At 40.7% G+C, this 15585-nt stretch overlaps 1 protein-coding gene across 1 annotated transcript; it reads right to left on the bottom strand.

The window, feature by feature from the left end:
* Positions 1 to 633: 633 nt before the first annotated feature.
* On the bottom strand, positions 634 to 15138 carry ltn1 (listerin E3 ubiquitin protein ligase 1). Its single transcript, XM_022207755.2, has 32 exons — positions 14973 to 15138; positions 14572 to 14778; positions 13422 to 13520; positions 12890 to 13120; positions 12743 to 12795; positions 12442 to 12622; positions 12048 to 12221; positions 11660 to 11850; positions 11109 to 11256; positions 10756 to 11013; positions 10286 to 10597; positions 9837 to 10055; positions 9678 to 9719; positions 9381 to 9570; positions 9028 to 9267; positions 8792 to 8945; positions 8506 to 8656; positions 8136 to 8346; positions 7830 to 7986; positions 7466 to 7579; positions 7222 to 7349; positions 6982 to 7117; positions 6743 to 6887; positions 6255 to 6468; positions 4858 to 5095; positions 4560 to 4637; positions 4272 to 4458; positions 3917 to 4082; positions 3602 to 3822; positions 2577 to 2771; positions 1531 to 1698; positions 634 to 1391 (listed from the first exon to the last, which is right to left on the bottom strand). Exons 1-32 carry the CDS (start codon positions 15012 to 15014, stop codon positions 1329 to 1331), a joined length of 5313 nt encoding a protein of 1770 aa, XP_022063447.2. The 5' UTR covers positions 15015 to 15138; the 3' UTR covers positions 634 to 1328.
* Positions 15139 to 15585: the final 447 nt, after the last annotated feature.

Consider the following 15585-nt stretch of genomic DNA (forward strand, 5'->3'; position numbering starts at 1 on the left):
TAACATAACAGTTCATAGAAGCACTTGAGCTTCATTTCGGTTGACTTTGAATAAAGATACGTAGCGACTGAATTCCATAAATACTAAGGAGAGTGGTTCAGTTTGGAATTAAATCTTGACAAAATGGGCTATGTCCCCATAGATTTACACTTTAAGGTATGTATGCATGTTTAAAGTCTGTTTTCTTTGTGATCATTAAGTCTTTATAGTCAGAGTTAAGCCCTGGAAGCAATACAAAAAGCTACCTTTAGCAAAGGGATTTAATGGAATATTAGTGTAACAATACACCTGGGGCCAGACGTATAAACACTTTGTGGATTCAAGAGTAAAAGTCTGTGCATGCACAAAGTAAAAACATACAAGAGCAGTCTGTGTGCCACATTTCTAAATCCCTGCATATGCCCTGTTCTGTATTGTACAATGCTGTCATCTGGAAAATATACACTGTGCATCGTTCTCGAGTCTGATCAGCACTCAAAACCAAAGGAAGCAAAAAGGTTCAAGTACACATCCCAATGACAAATATTTACATGAATGGATATTTCTGTGTGAAGTGCAGCATACACTTTTCCAATGTGTATGCTTTTGTTGACCCATGCTCTGTTGATATAAAACACAGTTTTCATCCGTGAATAATATCCATTGAGTTGAATTTTATTTGCTTTGCAACATCAGTTACAGCTGTATGCAGGCACAAAGGAAGACACATGCCACTGGGTTTTGATATGTATGACTGTAGGCATTTTGACATTTATTAACTTCTTCAAGAATTCCTCTTTCCTGCTGTCTGTGGTTGAAATGCATGTCACTAATCAGACATAATGTCTTTCCACTCCTAAATATTAGGAAAAATTGATGAAAGTATAATCAAACATCTGTTTTTTTTAGTTTAGGAAACTGCTAATTTCACCAGGTGCTTGTATATGACTGAGGCACATGACCAGCTCAAGTTGACCAACTTTGCGACTCAGCCTCTTAAACATTGAGCTTAGAAAAGAAGATAGAAACACAACAGAAAAACATCAGCAGGGAGCTATTGATGCAGAGTATATACAGTAAAGTAAAGCACTGACAAACAACCATTGGGAGCTAATCAACCCACAATTCATAATCTTGTGAAGTCAATATACAATCTTGTGAAATCATAACAATCACAATGATTTTAGCACAAGATTTTTAACAGCAATGCCTTTAATTCAGTGATCTTATAAATTGGACCTTAAAATAGATGACATTTAGCAAGAATCTTCTTCATGTAATCACAATCGATCCAGTCCTGGTTCATTAAAAAACCATTATCCTTTCAGCCAAGGTTGACATACCGGACGTTAAAAGAAGGTTTCTCTGCAGAGTGGGCAGGTGGACTTGTTGCTGGAAGTGAACCATTTGTACTGTGGAAAGGAGAGGGAAAGAAATCATCATACTGTGTGGTGCTGTAATTAGTCAAAAAAATGCAGTACATATATATGTATCTATCTATGTAATTAGATGTCTCATCTGTTGATCACATCAGATATTTGCATCTCTCACCAAACATGCTGAGTGGAATTTCTTTTTGCAGGTGCGGCAAGCCTTCTTGGGCAGGGAGTAGTTGGAGCCATGTATAACAGAGAAGCAGATCATACAGTCCTCTATTCCCTCAAAACGCTTATCCACATTGTTCTTCCACAGAGCCAGGCCCTCCATTATACTGCCATTCTGAGCACAAAACACACAATTACATTTTAGCAGTGGTTTCATCTTCTTTGTCTTTGCTGATCCCTAAAAAGAAAGTATCTTCACAGGCCTCTCGGTCTATATTGCTTTGAGGCCAGGCTCAGACTACAAGAGTTTCTGGCTGATTTAAACATTTCACCCCTTCCAACAATCTAGTTTTTAGTCTCAACTGTTGTTTGGCACAGATTTTTTAGTAATGTGAGAGAGCCTACATATTCACTATAAAACCTCCCTAACTGCTTTCAAACTCAACAGCGCTGTCACGATTAATATCAACAATGTCTGACAGTTACCTGAGTGGTTGAGATGATCACGCTAGCGCCTAGACCAGCAGACTGTTGCCAAGCAACGCTAAACAGTCTAGCCCTTGAGGCTAGCATTAGATACAGATATTAAAACTGATGGTTAAAATCTTTTCTTTGCTGAAAAATAAACTCATGCTGACCTCATCTTTCCAACCATTTACTCATCCAGACTTGTTGAGCCTTCTGTTTTTTCCTCAGTACAAAGTGTTATTAGCGTTCCAGCAGGTTGTTGCACCACAGTCGATTTTGTTTACATCTGCTTCCCCATGAGATCACCTGAGGTGACGTTCTGCTCCCTGATTGCTCCCTCTGGCACAATAATCTTAATGATACCCTGTAGTGTGTAATACGCCATTATTTTCAAATCTTGTAGCGTGTGCACGGCTGAGATTACAGAGAAGAATTTCTGTGAAGTTTTTCCTTATATGTATGATGCAACCCCAATTCAAATTCTGTTAGGATTTTGAAAACTCCTGTAGTGTGAGAACGGCCTTAGGGTTGTAGTCCCTAGTTACTATACCAACTTCTTGCATTTATATCTATTGCTGTTTCTACCTGATGTGTCAGGTAGGTGCTCAGCTGCAGCATCCAGTTCCTCCACTGCTGGACAGCAACACCCACACGCCTCCCACTCTCTACAGTGATAGAGCCTAGAGGGTAGTTCTGTGGAAGCTGAATCACCAACTCGATGAAGATATCATCCACAGAATAGGTAGCAATCACCTCCCGCGCTGCTGAGCGGGCCTTGACCTAGGGCAAAAAAGTAAATAAATAAATTCACTGTTGTCATTGGTGATCTTTCAGTTAAATCATCAGGCACCTGCTATATAATTCGATGCCCGGATCCCACTTGATAAACTGAATGCATTATCCTCAAATGAGAGTTCATTCATTACAGTTCACAGAATCTATTGTTACTGAGCACCACTATATTACAAATGTGAGGCAGGCATTGCACCACAGAATTTGTTCAGCTTACATGTTTGTTATTACCTCTATTAGCCTTTTACCAACGGCTAAGAGAAAAGTATCTGCAAGCTGTCTAAATTAATTCATAAACATTCAGTGCAGAGGAGCTGAGAAATGAGAGCATTTTTTAAACAAAAACACAAAACCAAAAGGCTTGACAGCCTGTGCTGGAAAGTTCAACATCTGGACTGTAAACTGTAGAAATGTTGCCAGAAACACTGAGTTAAATGATGCTATGCAGTTTAGCACAGAGGACATTAAGCGAAAATTCAAAACATGTATTACTGCCAAAATGCCTCCAAATGAAGAGACCCTCATTATGCATTTTTATTTCTTTTGTGCCAAAGTCAAGAACAAAGGAAACTTTGAAATTGCAGCCACTGTATTGTGAGATCTTCATTATGAAATTGCAGTACTTAAAGTAAATTATGTCCTTCAGAAATATGTATAAATGAGACCGGTGAATTTGCAAGACTGCTGAATCCACTGTCTTCCATTGTTATACTGACTCCCTCAAATAAATCTGGCAATTTAAATTTTAGAAAAATTACTGGTTTACAGCAGAAACTCCCTACTGATTAACCTAAAACGACATCAGTTTGACAACTTACAGTCATGCTCTCAAACATCTGAGTGCTGGTGTGGACTAAGGAGATCTCTTGGGCCGAGAGAACGGGACTGATGTATTTAATGATGAACTTCTCCACGGCTGCGCTCACTCTCTTTTCCTGGCCGTTCCACCACAGCCGCACCATGGCCGGCAGGTCTTGCACTGTGCTGTAGTACACACTGCAAGCCAGGTGAGGGAGCTCCCACTCAACACCCTCAGTCTCTGCGGGCAGAAAACACAAACAACAAACAGGAGGGTTTGTGGTTGCTTACATTTCACAGTGCAGAAACTGTGCAGGTGAGTGTGCTTTGCTTACTGTCAACAGCCAGAAACAGGCCCTCTGTAAAGAAGGTTTTGGTCTCCCTCGTCTCTGACCCATGACTGGGATAGACGGGGTTCTCAGGCATCAGTTTGAAGAGGTGGAGTAGAAGTTTGTTAAGGGAGCAGCTTCTCTTAAGATACTGGGCATAATGGGCACGCAGCTAGAAATAAAGCAGAAGAGCAGTCAGTACTGTGAAAATACCTTGATATCAATATTACTATAGTCATTAAAGCCCATTTTGACTTTAGAACATGTAAATCTACTTGTATATGCTCTCATACAGTTAACAAAATCAAAAAGTTAAATCTGAATATCTCATCATGTGCAGCCAGGAATTGTCTGGACTCACATGGGAGGGCGAGGATTTGAAAAATGTGAGAAGCAGCTTCCAAGCCAGCAAGTATCCCAGGATGCAAGAGTACTCCACACTGAGAGGCTGGACCACTGCAAACTCTCCCACTTGAACTGCTGCCAAGATATTATCACACAAGTCCTCGCAGGTTGACAGGATGGCCATCAGGGAAGCTGGAGGGGAACTGAGTACAAATATATGACTGTAAGAATAATTCAAAAGCAATACCATAGCCTTGACATATGTGTAAAACCCACAATATTTTGATATCCACAAATGACTTACAGACATGGCTCATCACTGTCATCATCAGACTTATTGCTGTCTCCTTCTCCATCACACTCAGGCAGCTGGGGCATTACTCTATTTTAATGATAAGCAAGTAAACTAATTAGTATTTTTCTTGTTTTATATTTGTCTTAAGTAAGATTTTTTTGCCATCTGTGCCACTGTCCTAGAGAGCCCTTAAGATTTCAGGAATAATACTTCAAGTATGATGCAGTGCTTGGACAGTTTGTAGCAGAAACTTTAGTTAATTTAAAAAGCATCACCCATTTATAAACATTATCAAACAAATCCTTACTTTTCCAGCAGGTGGTAGACAGTTATCTGAAGAGGTCTGGCCTTAAATAGCAGCAGAGGGCAAAAAGTGTTGAGGAGTGTTTGAAGAGGTTCTGGCAGGTTTGTCTTTTGGTCCGCTATGAACCGAGGTGGCAGGGAGTTTTGGTTTAGCTGCGGTACAGGCACATATGTCAGAGCCACGCCAACTGACTGAAGTACCGCCAGAGGGAACAGCGGGTCATCTGGTTCAGTGAAGGCATCTGAGAAGACAGCAAATAATTAAGATAACAAAACGATAGCCAAAAGGTTTATGACTTCAGGACACCCACATACAGTAATTGCATAAGATTCAATAAACAAGTCATTGTCATATGATCTAATAAAATGCTTCACTTGTGGCCAAGTTGTGTCACGCCACGTTCAAGTCCATAAAGCTTAGGAGGAATCATATTTGGTGGAGACATACCTGAATCTGTCAGACATATTCTGTAAATACTGTATATGCTCTGTAAATCCTGCTTAATTTCTTTGAAAGCGGATTTTTTACGGTAATAAACATTACAGACATTTTTTTTCTGTATACATTTCATGAGCTTGAAATACCATTCCACAACTAAAAGAGAAATAAAAGGAAGAAAATGAATAAATACAATGAACTTTACTGACCTCAGTGACCTAATCAGACAAATTTCACTTAATTTATGTTTTACTGTTTTAGCTGTATGTCATCATATACACATGTCATACAAAATAGAGTTTCATTCTTTGTCAAGTAGGTTTTGATTCTACCAAACAAGTAATATTCTGGGGTTTTGTTATATGGACAGGAGAGCTCAAATTTGACCGTCTCAGTCATCAAGAGCCTGGTGTCCTCCAGCAACACACCAACATCCTTTCTGATGTGGTAAAAACATAGAAGACGTCTGCATTTTGTGTTTAACTGAAATGCTATAGCATCATGGAGAAGTAGCACTTTTAGCAAAAACAGGGATCAGTCTCCCCAGCACAGTGGAAAGGGCTACAGAAACACTTCAGAAGTATTTAACCCGAGGGCAGTCCCCGGCGATGTGGATAAATGTGCCAGTGGGTTTATCTGGACAGAAAGAGCAATAGGGATCTGCTCTAAATTTGATGCCTTCTAGGAGAAAGTTAAAGCTTTGTGACCAGACGTAGTGTATCATTTAGTAAGGTTTCTTGACAATATGTTCACATTGCTCTCGAATTTGGGAATTTGTCTTAAGAGAAGGGGCCAATAGGAAGCATTCATCTAGGTGGTGTAAATCAGAGAAACTACACCTTTGGATCCCTAATTTACTAATCATTTCTGCAGAAGATAAGCAGTGATATGCTAAATGTAAAAAATAGGGAGGTTTTTGGTGCTCGACTTTTTCGAGAAGAATCCAAAAGTAATACACGCACCTGTGATCTTGACAGGCAAAGGCAACAGCAGGTTATAGATTCCCTCTACAAAGAAGTCTGTCCATTCACCAGCCAGTTCTGACGGCAGCTTCTCCAGCAACTCGGGCGAAGATGATGTGAAAAACTGGTTCAGCTTCACTATCAATGCAGCGTTCTCACACACAAACAGCTGCACCCATGGGTTCCATAAACTGCACACATTCTCACTGGCAGTCTGAGATTGGAAGCAAGCAAATCAAGTCAACAACTGTGAGGAACAGCAGAATGGATCCATAAATATAAAACTGTTGAAGAAAATATATGATCAAAAAAGTAGAATATCATTTTCTTATGGGAGAAAGCAGTGGCCTAGCAAGGATTCTTACAATGTAAACAAACGCATTCAGAAATCCCAGGACAGCAAGCATCCAACCGCCTCTTTGTAGCTGTGTCTGGCCCCTGACCCTTAAAGCCGCAAAACAGAATAATGTGTTTTAGCTGTGTCTTACCTCCAACCAGGCTAACATAGAGCACAGCAAGAAGTCCCACTGGCTTCCCCCAAGAACTGTCGGACAATGAGTCACCAGCCAGGACAGGAAACGCATAATCTCCACACTAAGGTTCAGCTGTTCTGCAGTTGCTTTAGAAAGGTCACTGAAATACAAAGATTTATATCATTAAAAAACACTGTATACAAACTTCAAATGTCGCAAGACATATGATAAATGCTTTTCCGTGGTTACATTACCTGCTAAAGAGAAACCAGTCCTCCCTGCTGTTCCTCCATTCCATCACAGTAGCCAGGATAGCCTGCACAACCTCCTCCTCTACTTGTGTGCTGGCTTGTAGACAGCACAGCAGCACCGCCAGACACCCATACACATCTGCAAGACAGCCCAAAATTATTGTTTGCTTATTTAAATTCATAATGCTCATGTACACATTTGAATCATTATATTTGTGTGTGTTCCTACGTGGCTATACTCACCTTCATTCTCTTGCCAGTTCACTAATCCAGCTGTGGCCAAAGCTACAAGAGTCTCTCTGTCTTCTTGTGTCATGATGGGGCAGAGCACCTGGAGCGTGCTCAGTTTGCTTTGAGACACTGGGAACAAACTGGACAAACACAGATCATTTTCAGTGTGCAACACAGTGACAATTGTAAGAGTGTTCACATAACAGCTCTGAATGTGAAAGCCTATGCATTTAAACTACTTTAATAAATTACCAACCTGGTTGCACTACCACACAGCTTCCTCACAGCTGCATGGTGACCATCTGCCAAATTGTTGGTGCGGATGTAGTTTTCTAGAGCCAGCGACCACAGACCTCCATCAGTCACTGATCTAAAACGTAACAAAAAAATACAGTTTAGTCAGCTGATACTGGTTTAAATTACTGCCCATAAAATGAAATATGGCAACAAAGTGTTTCTTCAGAAGCTGACACATTGTTTGCATTTAACATTTTTTTATCAGTTACATTTTCTACTACTTGCCACAAAACGTGTTGTCCAATAAATGAATCACATCAATATCTTTTGTGTGTCTCCACAGATCCAGACAACTAAAAACCCTGTAATTTAGTGAACCTCACCTTGCGTAGAGTGTCTCGAGCAGGGTTTTCATTGGAACCTGGCTGCTGAGTCCGTCTGACAGCCCCCAGTCACTCAGTAGGTTGTGATAGGCAGACACTGTTGTGGGGCTGTACTTTACCTCCTTACACCATTGCAGTGCATAAAGCAATTCAGAAACTGCCACATAAAAACATGCAGAAACATATTAAAACACCATCGTAGACTGTCGAGAGACATTGCGTGATTTTCAACTACATATACATATAGAGAAAGTGAAAGTATAAAGTTAAGAAACAAATGTAGTTCATGTTCGGTCCCATGCGTACCTGTGTACTTGAGGTCGGGTAGGGATGAAGGATACTCTGCATCCTTTTGGTCACGAGGTATACGCACAGCAGTCTGGGCCACCTTCCCCAGGAGGGCACAGGCACATAGGTGGGCTGGCAGCCTGTTTGACTCCCTAAACCTCCAGATGTCCATGGAGGGTTTTTCACAGACTCCTCTGTGACGGCTGGACAGTAAAGGGGTTTTGATCCACTGAAGAAAACAGAATAAAGTGGCAAACAGTACATGAATTTCAAATGTTTGTGTGCAGTATGTATTATAGCAGAGTCCTTTCTTCACAACTTCTCCAAAACAAATGTGCAACAGCGCCTGAATTTTCCAACAGTAAAGATTTTGCATTAAATTGCAGACCTGAGGAGGTAAGGCCAGCCTGATTTTTGTCCATTCTGTCTGGCTAGGCATCAAGAGGGTAAAGAATTGGATGAGGATGTCCGAGGCTCGATCACAGACTGAGATGATGGTCTCCACTAGACTTTGTACAGCCAGAACTAGAACCTGTAAACTGCAACAATAAAAAAAAGACTTAGCTTGAGCCACAACAAAGCCTTGGAAAAGATTCTTAAAATATGTTTGCACCAATTAAGAGACAATGAATAATGATTACTGTCATAACTATTTCAGAAAAGTGTTTGGTTACCCTTTAATATCAAGAGAGACGGTGAGAAGTTGCTTCGTAACCCAAACGGCTGCGCTGTGCAGAAAGCCGCCTTCATTGACCTCATAGCCACAGTGTTGGACCAGTGACTGGACTCCAGCTGCACACACCTTCCTCAGCTTATCTAAAAGTGAGTCTTTCAAAATCAATATGAAGACAAATTAGTTACTTATCAGATATGGCAAGTAGATATGTTTTTTTGTTGTGTGACTACCCACCGGATATATGAGTGTGTGTTTGATCTTGGGCAGTGAGCTGAAAGACAGTGAGCAAGAGCTCCTCAGCAGAGACTAGTAGAAGACAGTCTTGTACAGAGGAGAAGAACGTGGAAGCCACATCACAGATGAAGGAGATGAGCGGCTCCATGTTGCCTGCATCTGACAGACTCTTAGTCTCCAATAAAGTGGCGTGGAGCTTCTCTAAGATCTTCTCCATGTACACCTCTCCTATCAGAGACTCTGCACATGCAAAACAGATCAAAACAATCATTATATAGTTAGTGACTGATTTCAAAAACAAAAAAGCCCTTTTTGCAAGAATGGCAAGAAATAATGTTAGTGTTTGTGTTCACCATTGTTGTGGCGCTGAGAGAGAACCAGGCTTATAAGCATCCAACTGTGGCTGCTTGTAGAGGAGGTGGAACCGTGAGAGCTGCTCCCCACCTTGCACAGCTCTTCAGTCAATCCCAGGAGTTGTTCACCCAGAACTGACCCTTTCAGCCAATCACTACAGCTCTGAAGTGTCTCAGGATCCGTACATGCCTGACAGGAGAGACAGCAGAATAGTTTGGACATCTCTAACAGTGTAAATTTGATCTATTACTGGGATACACATACTTTCTTAAAAAAAAAAAAAGAATGGCACTTACCCTCTGTATAATCTGAAGGATAATTCCCCACTGTAAATCCATCTAGAAAGCAGAGTGTAAACGTCAGCGAAGAAAGCGAAGTTTAATCTACAACAAATAAGCAGTCATGCTGACTTTTTAATCAGTACCAATTTACGTGTTATGACATCTGTCCGTTACCGTTGTGAGGTGGTTAAGGATGCGGGTGGTCTCCTGCCTGCTGCAGCAGTAGAGCGAGCTGAAGACCATCTCCACCAGGTGTTCGGTGTCTCTGCGCTCCTTCTCTGCCAGCCACACCACCACCCGCTCCAGCAAGAAGTGCATCGCTGGATTTTTCATAATCACCTCATCCCTCTGCTTATCGTCCTTTGTTATCTTATCATCCACTTCAACCAAAGTCTAAGTTTAGGAATAAAATTGATAGAATCAGGGAATTGAAAGAGCTGTTCAAAATGTAACATTTTCCATTATTTAATGCAAGGGACCACATAGTGTTTTCAAATTTAGGCCAATTAAATAAACATTACTACAAACATAGCAGATTTGTTCATCACAACCATTGGATCTGTATAAATAAAAACAAAAAAAAGTGACATTAAAATAGAGTTATCTGGAGTTCTGTGACTTACACTGAAGATCCTGGGTGTATGGAAAGACCGCAGGAGAAGGGAGAGGAAAACAAGATGTCTCTCTGAGTTTTTCTCATTCACATGCACCAGGCACAGCTGTGCCAGCTGGCACACTACATCTTCAAAATGCTGGGTCTGTAGGGACCCAAATGCCTTCTCATTAACAAGCTCTGACACTGTCTGCACAAGCTTCTCAACACCATCCCCCTCAACTCCAGTTTTCTCATTGTCTTCCAGCTTAGAGAAACACATCCTGACAGATTTCTTCTTGTGGACGTGCCTTTTGTTTACCCTCTCAGGGTAACGCATCACCTGGAGAAATACAAGAGAAAAGATTTATTTAACTGTTGCACTTTGGCCACTTTGAAAGACATAACCTGCTCTGACAGCCGCACTGATCTGCTGTATCCTTAGTGTCAAATCAGAAATTTTCAGTGGGGGAATATGTTTAAAAAAAAATGTAAACTCACCTGCAGCAATGAGGCCACTCCTTCCAAAGCCTGTGGATCTGCATCTTCATTGTCAACATAGCGCACAAGCAGCAGACCAAGGTCCTCCCAGAAATCTACCAGAAGTCTTTGAAATACATCCTTGTTGTCATTTGCTTCACCTTCACTGTGTAAACCTGCCCTCTTCTCCCAGGAAATTAGCATTTCGGTGCCCAAAAGGAAAAGAGGACCATTCTGAAGAGAAGGACTTCTGAGGGACTCTTCTAATAGAGGTAGGAGCTACAAAAAAACAAGCAACAAAAGAATCCAAGAAAGTTGTGGACTTCAGTCGATCTAAGATAAATATAAAAGTATGCATGAGTGTTAAATCCCACCTGCTGTGAAATAAGCATGGTCCTTATTTTCCTCTGGTCCTCATTTTTGTCTATATTGTGCAATATGCAGTACCTCATGCACTCAACAAAAGATGTCACTATGACTGCACTTTCTGATGGGCTTGTCACTGCGCGCTCACTAGACAGACTGAAACAAACACAAACGTTTTAAGTTCTACAAAGCGATACAAAAATTCTAAACTTTGACTTATAACAAGAGCAGTAAGTGTAGCATGTTCTATCAATATATCTGAAAAGATAGAAAATAAATGCAAAGTCATACTAAACAGACAAATCACCGCTGAGTGAAATGACATGTCCAGTTGTTATGACTAACATCAGGAAAAAAAAAATCTTCACTGTATTATCTATGAATTTAAACAATTAATTGTCTTGGATTAAAATTAAAATTACCACTAAATTATTTATTTTACCAGCAAAATTTTCTAAAAATGATAATACATGTAAATTGTCATAACATGATTCCTTTGAAAGTTAAAAAATTATAGTTGCAAATTATCACCCCATCCAAACACACATAATAGACTTACCCTTGTACGAATGCAGTGAAGAACGTGGTGTAGAAATCCAAATTCGGATCAGTGACCTGTGGAGGAAGTTTGCTGAGAAGCGGCATTAGATTAGGATGAAGTGCTTTAGCCATGCCTTTGCCGCCTTCTTTTAGCAGAGCCCAAAGTTTTGGTAAGAAACCTTTCTTGGCATTCACATGTGACCAGCAATCCTGCAACAACAACAAAAATTAAAGATTAGCTGCAATTTAGTTTTAAATTAGCAGAACAAAAATAAATGAATCGATTTAGGTGTTTACACATTTGTGAGTCTAATAAATGATGGTTAATATTACTTCTCCTTGCACTATGCATTAACTGTACTGTAATAGCACAGAGGACAAAGAGGTGTTCTTAAACCTAAACTTACAGGGATTATGGACACAACGTGAAGAACAGCTTCCCACACAGGAGGCAGCACCACAGGATCTGTGTCGTCAATACTGAGGAGAACAGCAGGACAGAGTCGTGCTGCTTCAGCTTGGACCAGTCCTGGAGTGAACTCACACAGAGCACACACCATCTCAAAAAATGCCCCTCTGACCTGTGGAACAACACATTGTAGTGGTTATTATAGACATTTTTACAGTCAGCACAAACAAATATCACATTGTCTTTTCAGAGGTTAAAGCTTTAAGTAGAACATTTTGCCATCATGTGGAAATGTAGCCACATAAACAAGAGCAAAGGAATGCACACACTGACACACACATCATGTAAACTCGGCCATGACTTCTTTCTGCTGTCCTTTTCAATGCTAGTACCTGTGGTGTCTTGTGTTTGCTGTACTTCCAGAACTTCCCAGAGTTGACAAGCTGTGCTAGTCTTTGCTCCAGGGCCACCCTGTCTTCCGGCTGCAGCAGGGAGAGCAGCCTCTTCACCCCCAACAGAGAACTGGTCAGCATGCGCACATATTTGGCATCTCTCTCCTCTTCTGTCACACTTCTAGGGAACAGGGTGAACCAGTGCATCAGTAAAGACTCTCACAGGACATATTAACATTGAGCCAGAATAGTAAGAGGAACAGTAAGAGGAATGGGCGCAGAAGCTAAACTCTCAACTCACTGTGAATCGCTCAGTGTATCTGCTGTTTCCTTTAACAAAATATCTTGAAGCACCTGCATTAAGAAAGCAACAATTAAATGTTAAATGTAGCTTACTAGATTACAATGAAAATCTCTTTGTCCACACTAAGCCACCACTACAACTCACAGTAAGGATCTCATCCTTGCAGAAGCTGAGAGCCTCGGGCTGTTTGGTGGGTGAGAAGGCAGCCTGGAAGGCCTGGCATGCAGCAGAGGCTGCAGGTGTGTAGGTGTCACACTGGGACAAAATCCAGTGGCCCATCAAACTCTTCAGGAAGGGAGCCAGGCTGCGACGCACTTTTAGCACCAACTGTTCAAAGGCCTGCTGGGAAGCCTCTCTGATGCGGCGGTCATGATCCTAATATGGTGATGAAGACAGAATTCAAAACTTCAAAATTAGCACTTGTACACATTTAGGTATGATATAAGTGTCAACCCAGTGTAGTTTTACAGAGAGATATTTGAAATTACTAATTGAATATTTTTTTAATATGTGATGCTTTACTATTATGTGATAGAAAGGACAAGGCAGTTCAAAACATACAATGATGAAATTAACTGGTGTTTAGTTACATACTAATGATAGTGTATTTCTGGAACATTGAGAAAAAAAAAATTGTGAAAACTGAAGAAAGTAAAAAAAGTCCAGTCCAACTTACCACTGATATTTTGCAGTAAATCCTTGGCCAGTATGGGAGGACCCCTTTGACTTCTTCAGCATCCCGCTCCTGACACATGGACCCAAAGTCTTGCACAGCCTGAAAAGGTTCCACATTTTCACTCAACAAGCCTGAACCAAAACAGATCCTGTGGCGACTTCAACATATCCAGTGAGAGCTTTCTTTTCATGTTTCTCATAAAACATTTTGTGGTATTTCAAGTGGCAATTTACGACATAAAATATTTAGATATTCACATGGCACTTGAGTATAATATGTGCTTGATTGCTTGGACATTTTGTGTATACAATTTGACACTCTCCTAAGAGCTTCATGAAATAAAAAGAACTGAAATTATTTCTTCAAGGAGTTTCATCTGTCATCCCAGAGGCTTTTCAGTTCTAACTGACTGATGGAGTGGCAGATATATAATGACATGGAGAATGGCCCATTAATGATCATAGACTCATATGCCTCAAGGTGTAACAGACTGTGAAACTGACAGGTTGGATGATTTTTCTGAACATTGAGGCTAATGTAAGTGGTTTCTGGGGAAATATATCAAAATTGTGATTTAAGTACATGACAATTAGTGCCGTAGACCCCCTTCTTATGTTTAAAGATAGCTTTTGTAGTTTAACAACAATGACTTCCTTCACTCCTCTCTCAAACAATCTGTCTTTTCAGTCCAGAATGTGCATATTGCCATCCTCAAGGCATGCTTCTTATACTTCAGATGCAGGTGTCTTGTCCTAAGCAGCTGTCTCCGCTGACCCAAGCAGTTGTGGATCAATCTTTTAGTCTGTTGACAGGTCTCTGCACTCTTAACAGTTATGAGATCTCTCCCCAGAAAGTTTGACCATCAATAACATCTTGAGTCACCCCTGACTTGGCATTTCCACAACTTTGAGGCATGTGAGTCTCGGGTTAGTCATGGCCCATTATCAGCATAAGTCTCAGACTCCCTGTCAGTCAGTTAGAGCTGAGGTGCAATGTCAAATATTTCTTTTCACTGAAGCTCATAGGACTATCATGACCTGGATGACTGCGTTACAACGACACAGTACTGCATTAAACTTGCAGCAAATAAAAGTATGTGTGAGAAGTTTCTTCAAATAGAGTTAATGCTAGAAGTGAGGTTAAAACTCACTTTAAGTCTGGTGACAACATCCCTCTTGGAGAGTTTTCTAAGCACCAACCGGAAGTCAGCATCTACCAGGTTGTCTATGTCCTCAGCGCCGTGGACAGCTGGCACATAACTCAGCTCCGAAGTGACCGTCGAGCCGAAGCCCACGAACCCCGGGATGACACCACCTTCTCGGGTCAGTACCTCAGCAGCTCGGCCGCTGCTGGACGGCTAGTTTTGTGAGAGAAATGTGTGGTTATAAACAACAAAAAAGGAACAACGTTATCTAGACAGTAAGGTTGTAGTTATGACACAGTAGTGACAGCACAGCCACACGCTGCGTTAGCGGCTAACCTGAAGCTTACATTAGCTTGTTGCTAGCACCTTTAGCTACTTCAACACTGGATGTTACAGAAGCAACTTACCCGAACATTTCCTTTAGTTCGCTGTTTGTTTTTACCCCCCATGGGTATGTATAAACCTTTAAATTATCTGTTTTCTATGTTACTAGAGCTGACATGTAACTACACAGAAATAGTAGGGCTAACGTTCCGGGAGTGATTTCTTCTTCGTCTTGTTTGAGGTTTAGTGGTGGTCATTAAACAGCAAGCCGGTGTTTTACCGCCCCCAACTGGTGTAGAGTTTGAGTTTACACAGGTCTTGCGAAGTGATGATAGGGTGATAAAAAAGTTCAGAAGAAACAGTTAGTGCCAAATTAAATTTCAGTATCTGAGGATTTAAAAAAAAAATTTAAAGAAATACATTTCTTGATGAGGGATTTTCAAGAAATCACATTTTGAAAATTATGTCTTTTTTGATCAAAATGACACTATTTTGAGTTTTTTTTGTAAAGGCTGGTTTTGTAAATTTATCACCTAGAAAGGCATTTAAATCATAAAAGTAGATTTTATTAGGGTTACTGAAATGTAATACCTCCAAATGTTTTTGACAGGATTCAGTTCAGAGGTGACCGCGTATACGTGTCGGCAAAACCGAAAGATCAGCTATCACTGTTTGATGAGGAATATTTAAGGTTAA

The sequence above is a fragment of the Acanthochromis polyacanthus genome, chromosome 17 (genome assembly GCF_021347895.1).
Source record: "Acanthochromis polyacanthus isolate Apoly-LR-REF ecotype Palm Island chromosome 17, KAUST_Apoly_ChrSc, whole genome shotgun sequence".
In the NCBI taxonomy this organism is placed as follows: Eukaryota; Metazoa; Chordata; class Actinopteri; family Pomacentridae; genus Acanthochromis; species Acanthochromis polyacanthus.

What these genes read in the sequence shown, in the direction of transcription:
- ltn1 (XM_022207755.2), bottom strand. Translation starts at nt 15,014, where the DNA reads ATGGGGGGTAAAAACAAACAGCGAACTAAAGGAAATGTTCGG. An exon ending in CTCTCAGCGCCACAACAATG is followed by an intron (nt 9,268 to 9,380) that starts GTGAACACAAAC and finishes TTGCATGTGCAG; the next exon opens with AGTCTCTGATAGGAGAGGTG. An exon ending in TCAAATCCTCGCCCTCCCAT is followed by an intron (nt 4,083 to 4,271) that starts GTGAGTCCAGAC and finishes CTTTATTTCTAG; the next exon opens with CTGCGTGCCCATTATGCCCA.